A 23062-nucleotide genomic window follows, 5' to 3' on the forward strand; every position below is an offset into this window, starting at 1 on the left:
TATGCATAATACACATCCAGCTCTGTTTTATTATAAAATAATATTTTGTATAATAACCTTACTATTATTCATAATTCTTTACTTTATGTAGTAACAAAAGTCACATGAAAATTAAGCCCAAAACATTTTAAAAGGTAGATTCATAAATGATACAAACACATATATTTCAAAGGCTGTATGTAGTTTCAGTTTATCACCCAATGCATTGATACTTACTCCTGGATATAAAATACCTCACTGAACATGAGACTGGGATCCCAAAATATTCAAGCTGAAGAGAAGTTAAATAACTATGATAAAATGAGCATACCCATCAAGTACTGACATTATATATATGTAACTATACAAGTTGAACCTTTTAAAACCAGTGGAAAGAATGATAGCATACATTCTCCATTTTTATTTCTAGCTTAGCATATTGATGATGATGGGGTACATCTTGTGTAAAAGCCCTCAATACTTCTCTATAATTCTTAACTGTAATTTTTGTTAAAAATGAGAATAAAACAAAAATTCTTAGATGCCGTGAAAAGATAAAAGGATATTAAAAAACCTCTTGAATAATAAGCATAGTACACATAGGATTATTAAGACTGTAAATATTTTAGATTAATCTAGTTCGGAAAATGATATCTGCAATTGTTAAAATAGGGTAGGAAGCATTTATTAGATAAACACAAGTGGCTAAAAATACATGGGAAAGACTATTAGTATGATTGAAATGGATTTAAAAGGATTTAAAATATGCCCTTAGATTCAATTGCATGGACTCAGAAAAATATATCAAATTACTTTACATAAACAGTATCTCCTTTGCTATATGCTATTTAGTCTGACCTATAATGCTTGCTTACTGGAGTACTTTTAGGGTCTGCTATACCACTCAAATATGCTAGATAACTTAGCAAAGGAGAGCATTTAAAAGGTGAAAATTTGCATTTTCCTCCAATAAGTAATGTTAATAAAGAGTAGTAACATGCTTTGCCTTTATCTCTCTTTTCCAAAGAGGTCTGTAGTTGGTAAATAAATTAAATCAGCCTACCACCAACTTAGACTAACTGATGCAATTTCTATAGACAAAAACGTGGCCGAAAGAAATATATGGTACTTTTAAAGTTATATAATAAGGCCCCAAGAACTCAAATATATTCTAGGAAAATCTGTCGTAAGCAAGTTCTTTTGTGGGACTTAAGAATAATTTGATGAACTTTAAAATAACTCCCCTATGACTATTTTGTGAACATAGGACTAAAGAATGATGATTTTCCTATACACTTTTTTAACGTTAACATTGAATAGTTTTAATTTTCAGAGCCAAAGGCACTGCTTCTAGTAATATTCCTGAACACCACAGTCTGAATACATAAATATGATTTTAAAAAATAGACAATCTAATTTGTAAAATTCTTAAGTGAGGCCCTTACATTTAATTTTTGCTACAATCTCTGTATACCTAATATGGCAAAGAAATGTAAATGCTCAATAGATACTTGATGACTAATCATGACTTACTGGTAGTATTAGCAAAACTGAAAGTATAAACAACCAAATAAGAATAACAACCATATCAACTTCAATTCTTTGGACATCAAAATCAATTACAGACTTTCAAGCTCAAAGCATGTTTTTTTTTTTTTTTCAAAGCATGTTTTTTAAACCTTCATTTGGCACTCTGAGCTTTCAAGTAGAAAACAAAATACACACAGCATAATCAAGACCCAAGTCCTTTAAAACTGTACCACTAATATTTTTAACAGGATTAAGAATCTTGTTTTTACATTCATGATGAATTAGCTTTCTCATGAATAGACCAGGCAATAGAAGTCACTTCTTTTAATACATAATCATATATTTTACTTTGCTCACGTATTCAAAGATGTGTATCTTATTTGCAAGTTAATAAGGCAAAGGCATTTAATAAGCCAGAAATATCAGTATTCACTGGAGATAGTAGAAATAATACCACACAATAGAAAGCTTATTGAAATTTAACTATATAGTCATAAACCCCTGATATCAACATCCAACTTTAAATTCATTCAATAGTGACTGATGATACTGTAAAGGACTTGTTCCAAACTGCCAGTTTCCCTCTCCCTTTACTTTCCCTTACTAAATGGATATTCTAAGGAAGATGTTCCATTTGGGCTGTTGGAGGAAAGAAACAGAATGAAAGATTCTGCCATTCAGAATTTGTCAGAATAAAAATGCCTTTCAGTAGGCTGGATTCTGTTAGAGGTTAAGATATATTTTCCCAAGAAATAACCTTATAAATAGTATGCAGATTCCTACATTAATCCACATATGTCTATTTGACTCTCAATTCAGTTAAACCATAGTGTTATTTCAATTTTGAACATTAGTCTAGAAATCTGGTCACCATTTTTAAAGTTATTATCATGGAAACTGCTTTGCCCCATCTATAAGTTAGTGAGTGCTTACAGAGTGACATATAATAGAATTTAAGGGCAATAGGATGATGGGATTCACCACAAGCTACCCCAAAATATGGCATCTTAGCATGTTGAATAATTTAAACTGAATAATTTTGAGAAAATGGCAGAATCAAGATGGTCTCTTTGTCGTTTCCCCACCCTTCACCCCTAATATAGTTCATAAGAGTTGTCCTCCTTGTACCCCAAAGAAAGAAGCATCCTTATCTCCAAGACGGAGGGATATTGAGAAGAATCAGGACAAATAGCTCCTTTAAGTTTCCCTCAGTTTACTACTCTTAGCTCATAAACTTTGTTCTATCATATTTCTTCATGACTGTCCTCCCTTCATCAAACCTAGTATAAAAACATTCAAGTTTAACGATTTATTTGGGTCTTTATTTCCTTAAGAAGGCTCTGTAAAACTTACATTATATAAATTGGTATGCTTCTCTCCTATTAATCTGTCGTTGTCAGTTTAATTTTCAGACACAATCAGGGACCCTAAGAGGGTTGAGGAAAACTTTTTCTTACCCTAAAATAACAATTACAATAAAAAAGCACTATTCTTATGATTCTGGAGAAGACGAGAAAACTGGAGAAGTCAGTCAACTGGTTGAATGAAAAGAAAGACATCTCAAAAACAGATACTCATATATACAATAGTCAATATACTTTGACAATGATTAGGAAGAAGCAGCAAGGCATGAATGTACAAATGTTGATGTTAACTTAGGTCTAGTTGATAGTGTGCTAATACTTGATTTTTCAGTCAAGTTGTGACTAATAACCATAATGCAAAACATATTTTACTGTGTGACAAGTGTTGTAGATGATATGCCTCACTGATAGTTCAAATTAAAAATAATTTTATCTTTGGACCTTTGGTATAACAATAAGTATTGATAATAATGATAATTCTCATTGAGTACTTATTCATATCTGGCACTAAGCATTCATATACTGCACCAAGCAGTATTAAATGATTCAATAGTTAAGGTCCCCCTAAAATGGTGGGATCATTCCATTTTATAGTAACATGACACGCAGGCAAGTTAACGGCAGGACTGGGTTTCAAATCTAGGGCTGGGATTCAAGTGTAGCCCAATCTGAAACTTTTAAGTACTATGCTGAATTGATCTTTAGTAAGTTTACTTCAGTATTGTGAGAAAACCAGCAAAACATTACTAATAGCCAAAGCATGAACATTTTTAGAATATGGTGAGAACCTGGTTAAACTTCTAATTCTTTCAGAAAAACCAGAAGTTTATTAAAAAAAAAAATAAAAACAACCTTTACATTCTCAACTTCGAAAATCACGTGGTACACATGAGGCTATTTAGAGATTTTATTTATTTATTTATTTATTTATTTATTTATTTATTTATTTAATTTATTTATGAGAGTCACAGAGAGAGAGAGAGAGGCAGAGACACAGGCAGAGGGAGAAGCAGGCTCCATGCACCGGGAGCCTGATGTGGGATTCGATCCCAGATCTCCAGGATTGCGCCCTGGGCCAAAGGCAGGTGCCAAACTGCTGCGCCACCCAGGGATCCCTATTTAGAGATTTTAATATCAAAGAAAAAGGCAATAAGGAGAATTCCCAAATGGCTTAAAAGTACTGAACTATGTAAAAGCAAAGACAGAATTACTGTATCTCTGGATACTGGATACTGGATACTGGAGATACAGTATCTAGTTGAATATGTAGTTGGTATAGTTGTATCTAGGAGATATAACTCTAGAAGAGAATTAAGCTCTAATACATTATACATCCATTGTATGTAATGAATTAACTTTTATGAATCTAGAATGGCAACATCTTCACTGGAGCTTGAGTCACACAAATCACTTCTTATTCTGTGGTTTAGATCATGAATGCTAGTTGAGAAAGAAAGTGCTTTTTTTTTTGTAGTAGAGGGATGTAATTGAATATTTTTTGTTTTTAAAATTTTATTTAAATTCAGTTAGTTAACATACAGTGTAATATTAGTTTCAGGTGTACAATATGCTGATCCAATATGCTGTACACCCCTACAACACCCAGTGCTCATGACAAGTGCACATACTCCTTAATCCCAGTTGCCTCTTTTTTCCCCCTTCGCTCATTTGTTTTGTTTCTTAAATTCATATATCAGTGAAATCATCTGGTATTTGTCTTTCTTTGACTTATTTCACTTAGCATAATACTCTCTAGCACCATCCATGTCATTGCACACGGCAAATTTTATTCTTTTTATGAGGCTGAGCAATATTCTAGTGTGTGTGTGTGTGTATAATTTGGCTATTGTATATAATGCTGCTAAAAACATTGAGGTGCATGAATGCCTTTGAATTAGTATTTTTGTATTCTTTGGGTAAATACCTGTAGTGCTTTTGAGAGGAGAAAAAAAGGGAACCAGAGAAAACTGATAACTCCATTTGCTGAAATCTAGGTTAAGCATTTCATTGTACCCAAATCCATGTTTGTGTGAACAAGCAAAGAAAGTTTACATTGCTGGTAGTCAAGAAGATACCTTAATGTTTAAAAATTAGAGCAGGACTGGTGGTAAACCAAACCTGTCTGTAAATCTGTGAGTATGAGCCAAAACAGGATATGACCATGAACTATTTAGAATTCATTAAACCTATGTAATTTATTGGATTGTGTAAGTCTGCATTTGTATTATCCGCCATATAGAAGAGACAATTGGGTTAAGAAAGAAGAGAAATGAGACAAAATGCTGGTCTTTGGTACATAAGGGCACATGAAGAAAAAGAAGGATAAACATCAGCCCAGTATACAGTAAAATCCACTTTGGTTTAAATTTCCCTCACTACTGGATATAGGAACAATAAAAACAAAAAAGACCACTGGATATTTATTTATTTAAATATTTTATTTATTTATTCATGAAAGACACAGAGAGAGAGAAAGAGAGAGAGAGAGAGAGGCAGAGGAAGAAGCAGGCTCCATGCAGTGAGCCTGATGTGGGACTCGATCCCAGGTCCCCAGGATCACACCCTGGGCTGCAGGTGGCGCCAAACCTCTGCGCCACCAAGGCTGCTCACCATATGTTGATCCTTCTTTTGACTTGCCTGCCAATACTTTAAGTGTTTCCGTAACAGATGAGGAAGCTTTAATTAGAAGCCTAATACAACTTATTTGTCAACAATAACACTAGATTCTGACTTCAATTTTGTTTAAAGCTAACTAAGGATACTTCCTACTGGCTTAACAATAAAGCTCAGCTTTCTATATTTTTTTGTGTATCAATCCTGATTCCCATCTGAATTCCCATCTGAATTTATGAGAATATGATTTTTTATAGACTTTAGTTCCTAGTGTTTTTCAAAAAGGATATCAAGGAGACTGATTGGGGTCACAGAGAATAAAGCTGTCCTACGCTAGGTAAACTTCAGGTGTCAACAATAGAGAGAAGAAAGAGTCAATTCTACAGTTTGAGATTTTCTTCTCTCCTGTAACACCCAAGGCCAATAAGGATTTAGAGTTGTAGAGATGGAGTAACTGATATTATTTGAGTCTATATTCAAGAAAAATTAGGCTGCTCTCCTGTTGTTTATAAATGGAATATCAGAGTATACTGTAGGAACAGTCAGGCAGAGTAGAATTAAAATGTTTTAGAAGTACTGACTTAGATTACTATATACTTTTAGAAATCAGAAAAATGCATGCAAATCTTAGGGACGTATTTGAAACTAGGTTCTAACTCATGATCTAGTTAATATATGTTCATTAAATGCTCACTCTAGGGAAGCCCAGGTGGCTCAGCGGTTTAGTGCCGCCTTCAGTCCAGGGCCTGATCCTAGAGATCTGGGATCGAGTCCCATGTTGGGCTCCCTGCATGGAGCCTGCTTCTCCCTCTGCCTGTGTCTCTGCCTCTCTCTCTCTCTCTCTCTCTCATGAATAAATAAATAAAATTTAAAAAAATGCTCACTCTATGCTAGATAGGGGAAAGAAGTAAAAACCCAAAAGGAGATAAGTCAATGTCTTTACCCAACCAAGTTTCATAATCTAATGACAGTGAATGCTATTATAAATATACCCATTAGGTGATAGTTAAATATCATTCATTCAGTCACTCACTCAATCCACACTTACTGAATACCTACTGTTTGCCCAAATTGATCTAGCTTCTGATTTACAGGTTTAAAAAAAAAAAAAAAGCAGCCTCTGGTCGCCAGGAGCTCACGATACAATAAAGACAGGTAAACATATAATTATAACACATCATGATAAATGCAGTGATAGAAGTTAGTATAAACTGCTATGAGGATATGCATGGGATGCTCCTAATTTAGATGAGGGTAGGAGTTGGGTGGAGATTATCAGGAAAGACTTCCTGGAGCTGGGATGTATGAATAGAGTTTTAAGGGACAATTACAATTTAGGTAGTTGAAGAAAAAGGGGAAAATCAGAGAAAAAGGCAAGTGTAATTCACAGATATGAGGGACCCTGGCAACTGGGAAATGGCAAAAAGGGTGGCTGAAGCTAATTTTGACCATGATAGGGGGTGGTAAGAGGAATACTTGATGAGGTAAATAAGGGCCAATTCCTTAGGGTTATGGAGAGCTACTGAAAGACTTTAAGAAGAGGAATAGCAATATTTCATTAATATTCTAACAAGTTCATTCTGGTGAGCAATGTAAAGCTACATTAGAGATAGTCACAGAGTAAACGATGAGAGTAGAGAAACTAGTTTGGAGATTAATGTAGTAATCCAGATGAGAAATCCAACTAAATAACTGGAAGTAGTTCTGGAGAGAAGGGCATAGGTTATAGAGATACAAAAGGGCAGAATCTAGGGAAGAGGACTTAGTTTATGATTGGTCATAAGGGATAATAAAATAACACCCAGGTTTCCAGTCTGAGTCATTGCATAGTGTTATATATTGAAAAAGTGAATGGAGGAACAGATTTGGGAGCTGGATTATGTTCAAGGTGCTTATAACTTTGGAGATAAGGTCTGTAGATAATAGATGCCAAGGTAGTTACTGTATTGTAAGAGTAATATATATGAAGCTCCTAGAATTACCCTTGACCAAAGTAAATGCTATATAAATAAAAGCAATAATGATCATAAATGGTGATGATCATTTTTTAAAAATATTTTATTTATTCATGAAAGACAGAGAGAAAGGCAGAGAGAGATAGAGGCAGAGGGAGAAGCAGGCTCCCCTCAGGGACTCAATTCAGGACCCAGGGATCATGTCCTGAGCCAAGGCAGACTGCTCAACCGCTGAGCCACCCAGGCATCTCAGGTGATCATTATTATAACAATGGTTGATTATGAGATTATTTGTGGTGATAAAAACGTTGTAGATCTATGCTTTCTAATACAGTAGCCACTAGCCACATTGACTACTAAGCACTTGATGTGTGGCTGCTGCATCAAGAAACTAAATTTTAATGGAATTAATTTTAATGAATTTAATTTTAAAAGCACATGTGACTACTGGCTACAGTGCTGGACAATGCAGATATATAGTGAGAAATGAAATGAGAATCTGAGAGTGAATCAAATTGATCATCAACATGTAAGGAACAGTAGTAAAATAGTCAAATAGGCAGGAGGAAAAGCAGTATAGAGTAATACTCTCTATAAGCACAGTTGAAATTCTCTTCAGAGGATGATTAGACGTAAGGAGGAGTTGGTAGAAGTGGTTTTCTGGAGGAAGGTAGAATGGAGCTATGAAGTGTAGGAGGGCATTTCAGAATGACAAAATAGCTCAGATAATGCCTAACAAGACAGAAGGAGTATAACAAGAAGGTTTCCCTTGACTGGAGTGGTAGGGAATAAATGGCCAATTGCCCTTATTTGCCAGGGACAGAGAGGGTTCCTGGAATGCAGAACTTTCAGTTTTAAACCAATAATGCTAGGATGTGGTACCGTTAGTACTAAAATCAGGAAAGTCCTGGGCAAACTGGGAGGAGTTGGTCATTAGAAAATAATATTAGATAAATAGCAGCTGGCCAAAGTACAAAGGATGTTGGGAGAGAGTCATTGAGGCATTTACTCTTGATACAACAGCTCAGCTGTAGGCCATTACAGATTTTTTGATTAGAGAACTGATGGAAATTAAAGTGGTGCTTAGGAAGATTAGTCTGACTTAAGAAGAAAGAAGGACTAACAAAGAGAATCCAATTGTTTAGCTACTGTAACAATCCAAGTCTGAGATGATTAGAGCTTACTTATCCAAGGAGAAGAAATATAAATTAATTCTATGTCCCAGGGACTCTATTAGATTTTATATAAATTACAATTCTCCCTGCAACCCAGATGTAGAAACTTTATAACTTTAGAAAAGTTGATTGATTTGTTTAGGTATTCTCTCACCATTTCCTAAGTATTTTTTGAATGCCTCCTATAGGATTTGTCAAGCTTATTGTTTTATGAAAGCCAGGATTTGAAAGCAGATCTGGCTACAAGGTTCATTGTATGTATTAGAAGAATTAAAAGGAGACAGTTCTTTCTCAAATATATGCATAACCTATATCTTATTTTTAAGACACTTAAGTCAACAACTTAATAAACTTGTTATCTATGCATTAATATTTCCTCATCTTAAACTCTACAATTCTCATGCCTTTTCATCAACGACCTTTTTGTATTTCAAATGATCAGAGTAGATGTGGCAGTATAAGAGGACAAGCAGAAAATTCACTAGTGTCAACTACAATAGTTTGTTTAAAAAACCTTTTTATTACGGAAATTTAAAAATGTATGCCCAAGTAGAGAGAAGTACTTATCATCTTTTTTTTTTTTTAATGGCAATCAATTCTTTTCCAAGAATGTTTTGATTAGATAGATTTATTAAATTTTCCTGTCAAATGTGCTTTTCCATTACCTTCATAGCCAGTCACTTATTTGGATGTAAGAGAAAAGTATGTACTTAATTTTCTTATTTATTTATTTTTGTTTAGAGCCAGAGGGAGAGGTGAGGGGAGGGGCAGAGGATGAGGGATAGAAAGAATCTTAAACAGGCTCCACACCCAGTGGGACTCCATCTCCCAACCCTGAGATCTTGACCTGAGCCAAAATCAAGAGTCTGACACTGAAGGGGAGGTGGACAGGGGGTGGGGATGACTGGGTGGCAGGCACTGAGGTGGGCACTTGATGGGATGAACACTGGGTGTTATTCTGTATGTTGGCAAATTGAACACCAATAAAAAATAAATTTATTATTAAAAAAAAAGTCTGGACAATCCATTGACATACCCAGATGCTCTATTAATTTTCTTATTTTGATTCGAACAATTTATATACTCTAATTACTTTTTAAAAATTCAGGAAAAATTGGTAAGCAGCAGTTGTAATGTTTTTAAAAGATTCCATTTCTAACAGATTTCTTCACATCTCAAATTTCAACTATTATGTACAAACAGAATGAAAACAGTAAACATAAGAGTGACAGGAAAGAGTGGAACACCACAGAAAGCTTACTAAAATAAATAACAGATTATTTAAAGATTTTCTAAGTAAGATTTTGTAAAGCAGAAAATCTTCATGGTCACTTCACAGTGTAGAATCTTTATTTTATTAGTTTCTTCCAATGTAAATAGTTTGTAGTTCTGCTGGTGGTTCAAAAATAACCCTATTTTTTCTTTCCTAAGAGGAAATGTTGCAGTATTTAAAATCTAGTTTTTTTTTCCTTCTCTTCCATTTTTCCCTCCTCTCTGGAATATGTGGATGTACTATCTGCAATTCAACTGAAGTTGCCATTTGCAGAAGCTTTAAACTATCTTGGTTAGCCAAAAAGGTTTGTTTAGATCAGAACTGGTGTTCTAAAAGTGTGTTGGGTTCAAAGGGCAACTGTTTTGCATACTCCAACTTAAAAATGCCACTGTTTCTTTAGGTAGCTAACAATTCTTAAGCATTAAAATGAAAATAAAATTAAATTTTGGTCTCTGTCCACTCAACATTAAAAATCAATTTAACTTCAAAATTTCAAATTATCTAAATCAATCTTGCTACTGGGAAATCTAAGACATTAAAGATAAGGGTGTAAAGGCTTCAATTATTATTATTATTTTTAAATTTACTGTTACATATCATAAAAGACTTATATCTAGTATATATTTCAGCTTTTCAAATAAATCAGAAAGAGTACTATTTCTACAAGGAGACAGTACTAATTCTGGCTTTTGTCTAAGCTAAGTGAATTCTGATGTAATTTTATCAAAGGATTTTAAATAATTAACACTGCTGGAACAATGCTAGAACAAAGCTGAAATTAGCTGGGAATTTGGAAGGTGAGTTCTTTCTTTTTTTACTTGGCTTGAGTATGAACAACCTGTGACATTGATCTCATTTACATTCATGATATCCTATGCATTCTAAATGTGAAGCCAACTCCAAACGTTAAGACATAGCTAGCAGATTATACTTACATTTAAAGAAGAAATAATAGGTGTTTATAAATATTTATTGAATGAGTAAATATAAGAAAAATAAGAATAATAAATTATAAGAGGGAAGTCTTTCGAATATTTCCTTGAATTAATGCTTTTTATCTTATAGATACAGCTATATCCTCTCATAAAACCAAAAACTATATGATCAACCTGAAGCATGTAAATATATACTATGAAAATATAAGACTATTGCATGCTATGAGAGCAGATGACTTTTAATAACTCCTGAACAGCAGAAAGCATGGTATTTAAGAAAAAATAATTTTTTTATACTCATTTGGAAGCTTTATGACTTAAGGCAAGATAGCTAACCTCTCTGAGCTCAGTTTTCTGGTTTGTAAAATCAGGATTATGATAATATCTTCTCTAAATAACTGGAGTGAAGACTAATTGAAATAAGATAAATGAGGTGTCAAACACAGAACTGGTCATATAGTAAGTGAATTTTAATTTTTACAAAGAGGCTATCACTACATGGAGTATAATATTTGCTATCCAGTATCAGTCAGGTAAGGTTAGAAATTGTCGTGTTCTTCAACAACTTACAGATAGACTCATTTTTGAATATGGCTTATTTTTTGTTCTTATGAATGTCACAGAAGATAGTGACATGAAACTGATAAGATCAATATGCTACATTAGGTACTGAAGAATTTATTCCTTTAGTAGTAAGGTCAGTGAAGATGGTATAAACATGAGAGGAAAAAGAGATTGAGCTATGGAAGGTCTGGCTACCTCCACTGACGCTATAAAATAAAAAATACACTTAACCAACAGTCCCATCAAGAGGTTTCCATATGAAAAACTGAAACATTAGGAGATTTCTTGAAATTCTAATTATTAAGACTCATAGTCTAAAATTTTATTAAACAAGTGTTTACCAATTTACGATGCAATAGAAAAAATTATGGAAGGTTATTCTGTCCAGAGCGTTATCAAGAATATTAGATTCTCAAAGCACTTCTTCATGGTATTATTGGTCTTCAGAGTATCATAAATTAAACATAAACACCACCTATGGAGTCCACAGAGATGTGGCATTGGGAATATAAAAACCCTACCACAAATGACAAAAAGAGAAACACATTTCATGACAAAAAAATAAAGCTAATGTGTCACAATGAAAGTAACAAATCCAGATAAAGCCAGGGTTCATTGAAGAGCTGAGAGAGCTATGGAGCAAATGCTATAGCATACACAATCCCATCCCTCCCAGGAGCCAGTTCCACATTCCAACCTGAGAACCCTCCTATACACATGCTGTTACAGAGAAAGTAATACCCTGATGGATGCTGTAGGCTGTGATTGAAGATGATGCCAATGGTAGACTTCTTATACACTCTCATGGGAAATGGAGAATTGCCTGGATGAAGTGTCAGAAAGAAATGGGTTATATATTTTTACACTGGGAATAATAATCCTGGGGAATTAAGAAAAGACCTATGGAAAATGTGATGAGATGAAATTAATCTTGTCTCTCAAAAGTCTGCTGATACCACAAGTAATTGATTTGCCTTTCATTATTTTCCTTTCCCTATAGATATACATTCCAAGAAGAAACTAATTCTCTACAAAATCTGTTTTAAGAGAAAAAAAAGCTAAAATAGCTATAAATTACAAAGGAAAAAATTAAAGAAGTTGGCTGTAATACTGTTGATTCAATAAATTCAACCTTGTGAGACTACTGGTTTAGTCATGCTATTTCTTTTAAAGTCAAAAGATGCTATCCTGCCTGGGGTTCTGCATACACTACCTGGAAAGATAGTGCTATCTTTCTGTGTTTTGCATGAGATTTTTGAGATAATATTTCTGCTCTCAGAATTAAGCTAACAGTACTGGCCTGCTCATGGTAATGACAGTGGCCTGCACAAACTAAATATGTGTAGAATATGTGTTTTGTCTATAAAAAAATTAAGATCTAAAAATTCATAGGATATTACAGTCCTTTTTATTACTAGCCATATTTTGAGGCACAAATACTCTTTTCTCTTAGTTACTTGCAAGTGCCCCTGCTTTGGAAAGGAGACTTAAGGAGATTCAAAATATGTTACTATTTCAATGAATCTGTTTCACAAAAACATGTGCTATGGTTTTATATGGTAAGAATAAGAAATTAGACCCTTAAAAAAAGCAAAAATCATAGCTTAAATGTCATGTAAAATATTTTGTTAAAAGAACATGAATCTCATCAGTGATTGTAAAATTAATCTTCCAGTTTATAAGAACCTTATAAAAATACAAGTATCAAGGAAACTATTTTCCTGAGTAACCTAATGAGTTTTTTAAAAAAAGAATGAATCTTCCATTTTTTACAAAAATAGGGAAATCATATTAACTTTTCATTTAATAGCTATTTTGGGATGCTGTGTCTATGGTAATGGGACTAGATTGTCACTAATTTAATGTATATCTTCAGCTATCAGAGAGACCAACACAGGGCCTATAAACCAGAATCTTTGTCTTTAGTCAATATTAGTTTAATAGCAAATTACCTGGCTCAAAGGAATTTTTATGGAATTAAGGTGGTGGTAACAATCAAGCTGGCTGTTCAGACTTAAATCATTTCTACATGATATAGTGACTGCCAAAAAAAAGTTACTCAGAAAACAGTATGGTATAAAAATATAGACATTTCCTCCTGAAACAGCTAACTTTTCCCCTTCAGTACCCTCATCCCTTTCAGCCAAGTGCAAAGTGCAAGGCAAAATAAATTAAGGCAAAAGGAAAATAAAATAAAAATGGTGAGGGCGAGCATGTTGTTGACCATGTAAGATAATACGTGCAAAGTATACCTCAGATACACTATAGGTAGATGAGCACGAGGGAAGCCGAGCCTGGTTTTGCAGTGAGGAAAAGAAAACACTGTTAAAGAGGAAATGATAGCATAGTAAGGGTCTCAGAAGATTAGATGGCTCCATCACCAACACATTTGCCAGATAACAAAACAGCCTTATTAGCACATCCTTAAGTTTGAAATCTCAAGGTTCAAGCTGTTTGAGGAGAAAGAACCTTGGGATACAAAAATATCTAGCTTAAAAAAAAATCCATCATGGAGACTCCCTCTGATCAGATCTGGTGTGATCTTGCTGAGAAGATGCTCATTAAGGTTAATTAGAAAGGAGAACATTGGTCATTTTTCTCCTGTGGTACTACACTGATCTTCACTGGTTTAGTAACTCCAGCAAACTATATGTGAGATTTATAGGATGAGGGCTCTACTGTACATCTTCATATAGTTTTAAGGAGGGCACCAGAGTTGGCTCAGTATTTCGATTCTGATGTCTTGTTCCTATTATTCCATTCGGAATACTACTAAATCTTCATTAATATAGTCATATATTAATATATATATATATATCAATAAAAACACCATTGGAGACATAAAAACTGAAACACAAAACTCTGTCCAAACCTATTTTTTATCAAAATATTTCACTGATTTTTTAAAAGTTATTTTATACTCAAAAACATGTTTAATCTTCATGCTTTGAACTGATAATTTTCTGGCTTGTCTTCCTTTCTAGATTATCACACTGCTACATTCAATTCTTGTTAAATTTTTAAGTATGCATTCTCTAGTTACAAATTCTTCATGAAGTTATAAAATACAAAGTTAGGGTGGGGAAATGAAGGTACAGAAGATGGCACAGTGAAGGAATCAGAAATGCTCTTATTATCTGATTTGTTCTTTAATTGTATTTCTAACACCCAGCACAGCAGAATATAGTAGGTGCTCAATAAGTGTTTAATGAATAAGTGAATATAAAACTCTTTTTCTTCTATCTTTAAAAAACTGAACTGTGTGAAATAATGTTAAGAAAGTTTTCTATTTACCAACACAAAGATCTGTGATAAAATGTTATCACTGCCCTTAATAGGTTTCTTTGAAGTATTTTCTAAAATATGGTCAATTCTATACATATTAAGAAATCAAATATTTTTTCCAACCATATACATATCTAATTTTCTTCAGCAAGGTGTTAGTTCTAAGAAAACTTTGCATGTTTGTTCTGTCTCTATATATCCATAAAGCTGAAAATTTTATCTTTCAAAACAGTTTGAGTCTTATCTTTTCCCTCCCCTCACTTCTCCATTTTTTATTACTAGGGAAATTTACTGTTACTAAAGGAGATCTTTTATTAGTGCCTTATTTTTGCATAAAAGTCAACTCTGAGAATGGCAATTCTGCAATAAGCATTAAATACCTCACAGTGTGTGTCATTTCCACTTCCATGATGTCTTAGGTGCTGCAGGCAATTTTATAAGTATTAGATGAGAATTTTTTGTTCTAAACACAGATAGGTTTTTGTTATTCAGTAGAAGTGAAGCCTCAGAATTGTATTAACTATAAATGTTAAGCAAATTCTAATAAAGTGAAGGGTAGCAAAATTAGCCTGTTTTCCAAACAGATAATACTAAAGTTGATTTACTGTCATTTTCATCATTACTGTAGACTGGTCATATTTATAAGACATCATTTACCAAGATACTCAGGATGTTACATAATTATTATAAATTAAAGAGTAAATAAATGCATATTATTAATATGAGTTAGTGCCAAAACACCAAACAAGGAATACTTATTAGGAGGCTCAAATAATATTCTATAAAAGACTCTAAAATTTGTCTGAGAAAGTAGAGTATACAAACTGATGTTTACCCATTTAAAAGCTACTGGATGTTTATGTAAGGACTAGTGTTCCAGCTATTCTTCCTTACTTCAATCAAAGTTGGCTGATTTAATGTAGATGCCTTTTAGATATGGTGTATTTCATCATGTCAGGGTGTCTTTACCAGTTGTACAAAATTTCCTATAGATGGTATGATTTTTCAGTGCAATTAAATATGAGAAATCAAAAGGTGGTCTTATTTTTAATAAGACTTAATGAAGCAATAAACAAAAATGTGGTGTATAGGAAAAATACTCCAAAAATATATTTTTAAAAAGTTTAAGAGAGCAAGATTGGAACTTATCTTTTTATTCTAAATATATGTGGGAGGCTCCTCAAAGAATTATTATTTATAATCTATACTTTATTCACAGGACAGTTCTATATTTGAATGTTTTGTGTTTAATGTTTAATTCCATGGTGGGTTTACTCTGTGTGTGTGTGTGTGTGTGTGTGTGTGTGTGTGTGTGTGTATGTGTGTATGATGTGAAAAAAAGAGTAGCTAGAAAAAAAAATGGCAAACGGATGATTAAAAATGTAAAGGTAGAAGATTTTAGGGTATTAACTCTTTTAGATATATGATTCCAGGCAGAATAATCTGAAACCACCCCTCCCCAAATTGAGCAGCTCTTCTTTCCTCAAGCTCTAAAATGAAGATAATTTTACAAGGCCTCTATTATAATAACTTCTCTGTCATTGTCATTTTGACACACTAGCAGGTTGTAGCAGGTCTCAAACTTTTTCTGTAAATAGATAGTAAACATTTCTGGCTTTGTGTGCCATATGGTCTTTGCTCTAACTGTTCACCTCTGCTTTGTAGTGCAAAAGCAGCCACAGATTATATGAAAATGAATGAATGTGGCTGTGTTTCAATAAAACTTTATTTTTGGACACTGAAATTTGAGTTTCATATGCTTTTAACATGTCATGTAAAATGATTTAAAAATGCAAAAATCATTCCTAGCTTGCAGGCCCACAAAGAGAAACAGGATTTGGCCAAGGGGCTATAGTTGGCTGACCCCTAAGTAACACCATTAATTTGATGAATATAAAAATGCAAAAAAAGCTCCAAAACACTTTATGTGCCAATAGTCTGTTTTCCTAAGTCATTTTCCCTTTTATTTTTTGTCAAAGCCTTTAAAAATTAACATATTTGGTTACCCAAAACCTATCTATATATTTGTAGCTGAATAGAAATTTACTATCACATTACATGACTGAATGAAAACATAAAATTTGTGGCTTTGTGGTATTTTATTCTTCCTTTCTTGTCTTTCTACTTGTCTTTATTTTATGAGCATTTATCTTCTTTTTCTCTGAATATTTTAACACTCAAGCTTTTCAGGGCCCCATCACTCTAACTAATTACCTTCAACTCTGTAAACTTACATTGACTTATATTATCTAAATAAAATATTAGAGTTTGTATTATCTTATGTTTTCCAATTCTCAACACTGTTTACACTGTTTTTCAACCTTAAGCCTAACTTTTAATATTCTTCTGACTAGATTCATGTATTTGCTTATTTTTTTCCTTTATTTTAAATTCAGTTAGCCAACACAGTACATCATTAGTTTCAGATGTAGAGTTCAGTAATTAACTCATCAATTGCATATAATACCCAGTGCATATTACACCATGTGCCCTCCTTAATGCCCATCACCCAAATACTCCATCCCCTCATCTTCCTCCCTTCCAGCAACCCTGTTTGTTTCCTATAGTTAAGAGTTTTTCATGGTTTGTCTTGCTCTCTGATTTCTTTCCATTCAGTTTTCCCTCCCTTCCCCTATTATCCTCTGTGCTATTTCTTATATTCCACATGAGTGAAACCATATGATAATTGTCTTTCTGATTGATTTATTTCATTCAGCATAATACCCTCTTGTTCCATCCACATCGACGTAAATGGTAAGATTTCATCCTTTTTGATGGCTGAGTAATATTCCATTTGTGTGTGTGTGCGTATGTGTGTGTGTACATCTTCCAAAATATAATTTTTTTCTTTATGTGGGATTATTTTCCCACCATTCTCAACAAATTAGTCTAAGGATCTGTAGTAACTTTTCAGCCATTAAATTAGGCAAACTCTGCTTACCAGATGATAATTTGTAAAGGTACAAGATGATAGCTTTATTATTATTAAAATTGTTAAAAACTCTTTTGGGACCCGGAATACTTCTGCTTTGTATCATGTATAGAAAATGATGATACATTATTAATTTATAATTCAAGAATCTGACATATCTTACTTTTTGCTATAGAGGTGCCAATGTAGGATAAAGTATATTTTCATTTGAGAAATAAAATTTAATATTATTCCAAAAATATATCTTAGAATATTCTACCTTATCATGGTCTGTAATAAGTAAGGATGCAGGATTCTTTTCTCTCTAAAAAATAATGTGTCATGTAGATGATACCAATTGAAGCTTTAATGATTTAATTAAATACTTATCCCAAACATTTGAATGATGTCTCATTTTTCCAACTATTAAATAAAATATTTAAGTGCACACTCGGTTCTGAATCTTTCAACCTACTGAATTATTTAGAAATGTTTCAGTGAATTAAAAGGCACTGGCATACTTGCTCTTGTGTTTAGATGCTTACAATAAATTTTCACAAAATGGAATGGTCATTCCATGCTGATTTATCTCATTTTAGAAACAAAATATGTTTAAATAAATAGCTTATGGAACTGAGAATAGCTTTATTCTGCTTCTAAGCAATAATTTTTAACATGCAAGGCTTATTTTAAGGCATTTTGGGGTAATGAAAATTAAAAGGGGAGAAACTGAACATTCAGCTAAGTATTTGATATGCGTCTTTTCTAAGCTGAACTCTCTAAAGACACAATTTGACTTTTGATAGTTTTCTTCTCCAAATTTTCTAGTTAATGAAAATCTTAGAATGATATACCTCATATTCAGTCTTTTAGAAAAAAAGGTAATCAGAACAAAATGTGACCCAGTGAAATGAAACAAAAGATGAACACATTGTAGTTAGTCATTAATATATTGTACCATGCAGTAATTGAAAAGTGGCACGATATAACTCAATTTTTGAAGCATAAAACTTTTAATTTAATTTTAATCTAACACTAACTCCTTTCCATATAGACTTTAACAAGTCTCAACTTTCTAGTCTAAGTTTGATAGGAAAAAAAATCACTTCTCATGATTGGTTACAAAGAATTTGACACTAAAGACATTTATTAATATTGTCAGAATCTCTATAGGGCTTTCTAGAATAATATTCAGGTATGTTTAGACTGAATCAATCATAAAATTCATACTAATCTTTTTTTAAAGATAGTGGAATAAATTCTGGGAGTGGTTATGGATGACCTTTCAAATTCTGTAAGAATATGCATAGAAAGGAAGGACTGGCTCACAAGAAAGTAGAAAAATGAGACACTTGCATTAATTGTTAAATCACTTAATTTAGAAATGAGAAATGAGTGATTAATACTATAAAAACAACTTTAGACTGTAGTAATCAGAAATTTAGTATAGAAATATATATAACTATGTATGGTACATAATTAAAAACATGCTGAGAAGCCAGAGAATTATCATATCACTATAATTGTTTATTCTACTCTTTGTAACAAAACTATTATAGCAATATGAATTAAATGTATGGCAATAATCTTGGGAGAAGTAAATCTAGGCTGGGATTGATAGAAACTTTTTAAAAAGCTGCAGGAATGGAATATCAGAGTTAAATAGAGCTAGGAATTATTTACTGCAATAATTTACCTTTTCTTCTGCCATTTTTACACCATCTACCATTTTAGAGATTTTATTTCCATTTCTCTTGAAAAGACATATTCAGGAGGAGGACTAAGCATTCAGAGTCTGAGCTATGGGTCACAAAAAATACCATTGTTAGTACTGCCTATCTGACACAGATGTGGCTTTACATATGTACAATATGGAGTGGCTTTAAGTTATCGTACTCTTTCAAAGTGTTGCCTTATGTATATGAGCCTTTATCTCAAGTTTTTATAAGATGTTATATGACATTGAAGATGTTTACTGCCTAAATTTTTTAAACAAAAAAAACTTATAGCTATTCCCAAAGAGTTTGAGTTAAGAGAAGTCTATTAACTTAGAAAAATGTGTCTACTTGTCAGATTACCTATGATGATACTTTAACATTAATCACTTTCCTTGACAAATGGAATTGAATCATCAAAACTCTGTCACTTGGATCTAGCCAATAATTTATAATCCTGCTGACAAATCCCACAAGGGGCAGATGACATGGTCAATGGAAAAGCTCCAAGTGAAGTCTCATGAAAAGATTCTCAGAAAATTATACAATTGTTTAAGAAACAGATTTTGAAAAGAAAATTTTTATTTTGCACTGGAGCCATAAGTTTATTAAATCAATTACAGTGTTATGTGGCTTAAGTGTCCTCTGCCCTGCCAATTTAATCTCTAGTTCATACATGTGAGCATGAAGCTGCAGCTAGGAAAGAAAGAAAGAGGGAGAAAAGAGACAGAAAGTAAAAAAGATGGAATGAGAGGACAAACCAATCAGATTTGGCATTACCAGTCACCAGAAGTTTAGGGAAAAAAAAATCACCGAGTGAAATCGTACATTTACTCTGAGAGAGTATCCTTTCACATTGCCTTCTAGGTGATCTCTGAGCTCCTCCAGCTTTCGATGGAGCTACATGTAAACATCAGAAAATGAATTGAAAAAGCAACTTGTTCTCTTTTCAGTTTTCCTTTTTCCTTTTAAAAATAAGATCATAGAGTTATACATTTCTCACTGCCTTTGGCAAAACATTCAAAACATCAATGATCTTTGTATAACACAAGAATACATGCTCAATAAACCCGTGACTAGGAAGCTAACATCTTATTTTAATTATAGCATCTTTTCTCCCCAAAGTGTTGGAGAAAACAAATACTGTAACTATCCTTATAATCCACTAGAGAGGCACATTAAAATTTTCTATCTGGTAGAAATATGGAGTAACAATATTTATAAATTATGAAATTTGCCTTTCTTTACCAAAGAAAGCAGTTTTTGATTTAAGGCTGAAACCATATTAAACATATTAAAGTAAACATACTGAACTCGAACATGTATCTTTGATCTTATATATATACATGTGTATATACATAATCATACTGTATATACACTTAAAAATAATAATCACACAATTATAAGTTGAAGCTCTATACAGCCAAAAACTGAACTTGAAGATAATTAAACACACGCGCACTTGCACACTCAATCCAGTTTATAGCAGATGGTGCTGCACTTATGGATGCCAGTTTATCTTTATTTCACTATCAATAATTTCTTTTTTTTTTTACTATCAATAATTTCTAAGAAGTTATGTCACACTTCACCTTTTCACTTGAATCTGACTCATAATCCATAGTCTAAACAACAATGGACTATCTTCCTTTAAAGACAAAGGTAAAATATGACAGATACCTCACAAATAGACAGTGAGGAATGCTACTGGTATATCATTGGGGCACATAGCTTGTATTTTTCTGACTGAATAATTTTAACTTGCCTTGATTTTGAAACAGGCATATAATCAACACTTCCCATCCCCTCTCATTATTCTTAGTGAAAAAACATTAAAAACAAAACAAAACAAAACAAAAACACTACCCAATATACAGCAGTGTTAGAGAACAGAGAAGATGGCTTGTCTGGAATAAAGGACACAAACATACTACACATCCTCATTCATGTGCACCTATGTGCGTGCACACACACAAATAAATAAACAACAACAAAAAAGTAAAAATAAGAAGGCAGAAGAGGCAAGGAGAGGAAGGAGTGCAGAAGTTAGTGCTTCATAAATTGTTACATGGAAATAAATAGGAGGTGCATAAAATTTTGAATTGACTTAATATTAGGCCTCAAGGTAGTTATTGAATTTTGAGACATCCCAATGTAGTGAACTGTCTGTCATTTTGATTAACAGTTACTATTGCTGTTAGGACAAATGGGATTGAGATATAAGTAGTAGTTAATTTGGGGGGAAATTCCTCTGCACATTTTAAAAGTCCAGCAAATTTTCTAACTTATATTTATGGTGGCAGCATTTAAAGTGATCAATGGCTAAGTCTCTTGTTTCTAAAGGGTGATAACTGGCTTACCTTTTCATTGTGATTGAATGTTAGAGTATCGAGTACCCAAATATATTGACCAAATAGATATTTAACAACTAGCAAATGGGACCATTGGATCAGAAATTTTTAAATTGTGTATTAGAAGATCATATACACAAATGGGCAAACATTTAGATATATGGTTTCTATTGATTGTTATGTCAGTTTTTTTACTTAAAAAATCAAAGGGGATTAAAAGTATTTAAACACTATTAAGTTATATGTGAGCCCATTATACCAGCATCATATAAATTTTTTTCTAATTCTTAAGGTTATATATATATATATATATATATATATATATATATATATATATAATACATGAACTAACTCATAATAATTATTTTTTCTGGAATGAACTATAAATGGTAATGACACTAAAAAACATTTAGTTATTTTTTATAAAAAAAAGCAAAAAAGGGAGATAATATTCTGAAAACAAATATTAGTTCTCTGTGTAACAGGAACTTAACACATAGTCAGTGACATCAGTCAGAGGAACGGTTTACTCTAGAACCCCAAATTATAGGCACCTGTAATAAGACAGTTGCCCTTTCTCTTGTTTGTGGTGCCATTCAAAGCTAGTTATTTGGCAGCTTGCCTTCAGCTGGTTGCTCTATGTGTAGCTGAAACAAACAAACAAAAAATGACCCAACAGCCAATAAAAATATTAAAATAAAAAAAATGGGATGGTGAAAAATGGAAAAAGCCCCCTTCCTCCCACCACCCTCCAAAAAGGAAGAAGTGTAGGCTATAGACGAAATCTTGCCAAAAAATGTTAGAAACATATTTACTTTGAGGGATCCAACTCTACTAGCAACTCCTTTGCTTTCATCCGGCCGTCTAATTTGCTACAATGAGGGAAGATGGGTAAAAAAGACAGAATAAAGAAAAAGTGAACTTAAAAAATTTTCTACACATTAATAAGTAACACATGCAAAAACATCATTTGACTCTTTGAGGTATCTCTTAGGAAGCCAAGGAGTTAACTAACCCAGTGGCTATATGACATGCTCTGCAAATAGGCTAGTCACTAGAATTGTCTTTATTATAGCACTATTCCTGAGATTAGGAAATGGGCACTTACTTTTGGTTATCTTGGGGACTTCTGATGTAGCAGTATCTGGAGGAGTGTTACATTTGCATTTGGTTTATGAAAAACAAAGAATTACAAATATACCTATGCAGAGAACTTTGTCTCTTTAAGTGTTATAGTTTCTATTTCATTGTAATATCAGAAAACATCAATGGTATGACTAAAACATGAGTGTTCCCTAAGTGGAAAGATCAGTTCTAACAAGCATCATTCTTGATAGGTGACAGAGTGAAGCTCCTCTGCTTGCTGACCCAAGCACTGAGGTTTTACAGCTGTCACTGAGATTCCCAATTAA

The 23062-nt window shown here is 32.9% G+C and overlaps 1 protein-coding gene across 13 annotated transcripts in view; it reads right to left on the reverse strand.

Annotated features, from left to right (window-relative positions):
• GPHN (gephyrin) overlaps positions 1 to 23062 on the reverse strand; it is a 627564-nt gene that overhangs the window by 165120 nt on the left and 439382 nt on the right. For 2 of the 13 annotated variants that reach the window (XM_041759186.1, XM_041759185.1), the window contains one exon: positions 22466 to 22522. The exons of 10 other annotated variants lie outside the window; for them this stretch is intronic. In XM_041759186.1, the coding sequence (XP_041615120.1) occupies positions 22466 to 22522 (57 nt within the window). Of the gene's footprint in view, positions 1 to 20127; positions 20200 to 22465; positions 22523 to 23062 lie in introns of all 13 variants that reach the window. One more of the 13 variants, XM_041759187.1, reaches the window with a different exon arrangement.

The sequence above is a fragment of the Vulpes lagopus genome, chromosome 6 (assembly GCF_018345385.1).
Source record: "Vulpes lagopus strain Blue_001 chromosome 6, ASM1834538v1, whole genome shotgun sequence".
Taxonomy (NCBI): domain Eukaryota; kingdom Metazoa; phylum Chordata; class Mammalia; order Carnivora; family Canidae; genus Vulpes; species Vulpes lagopus.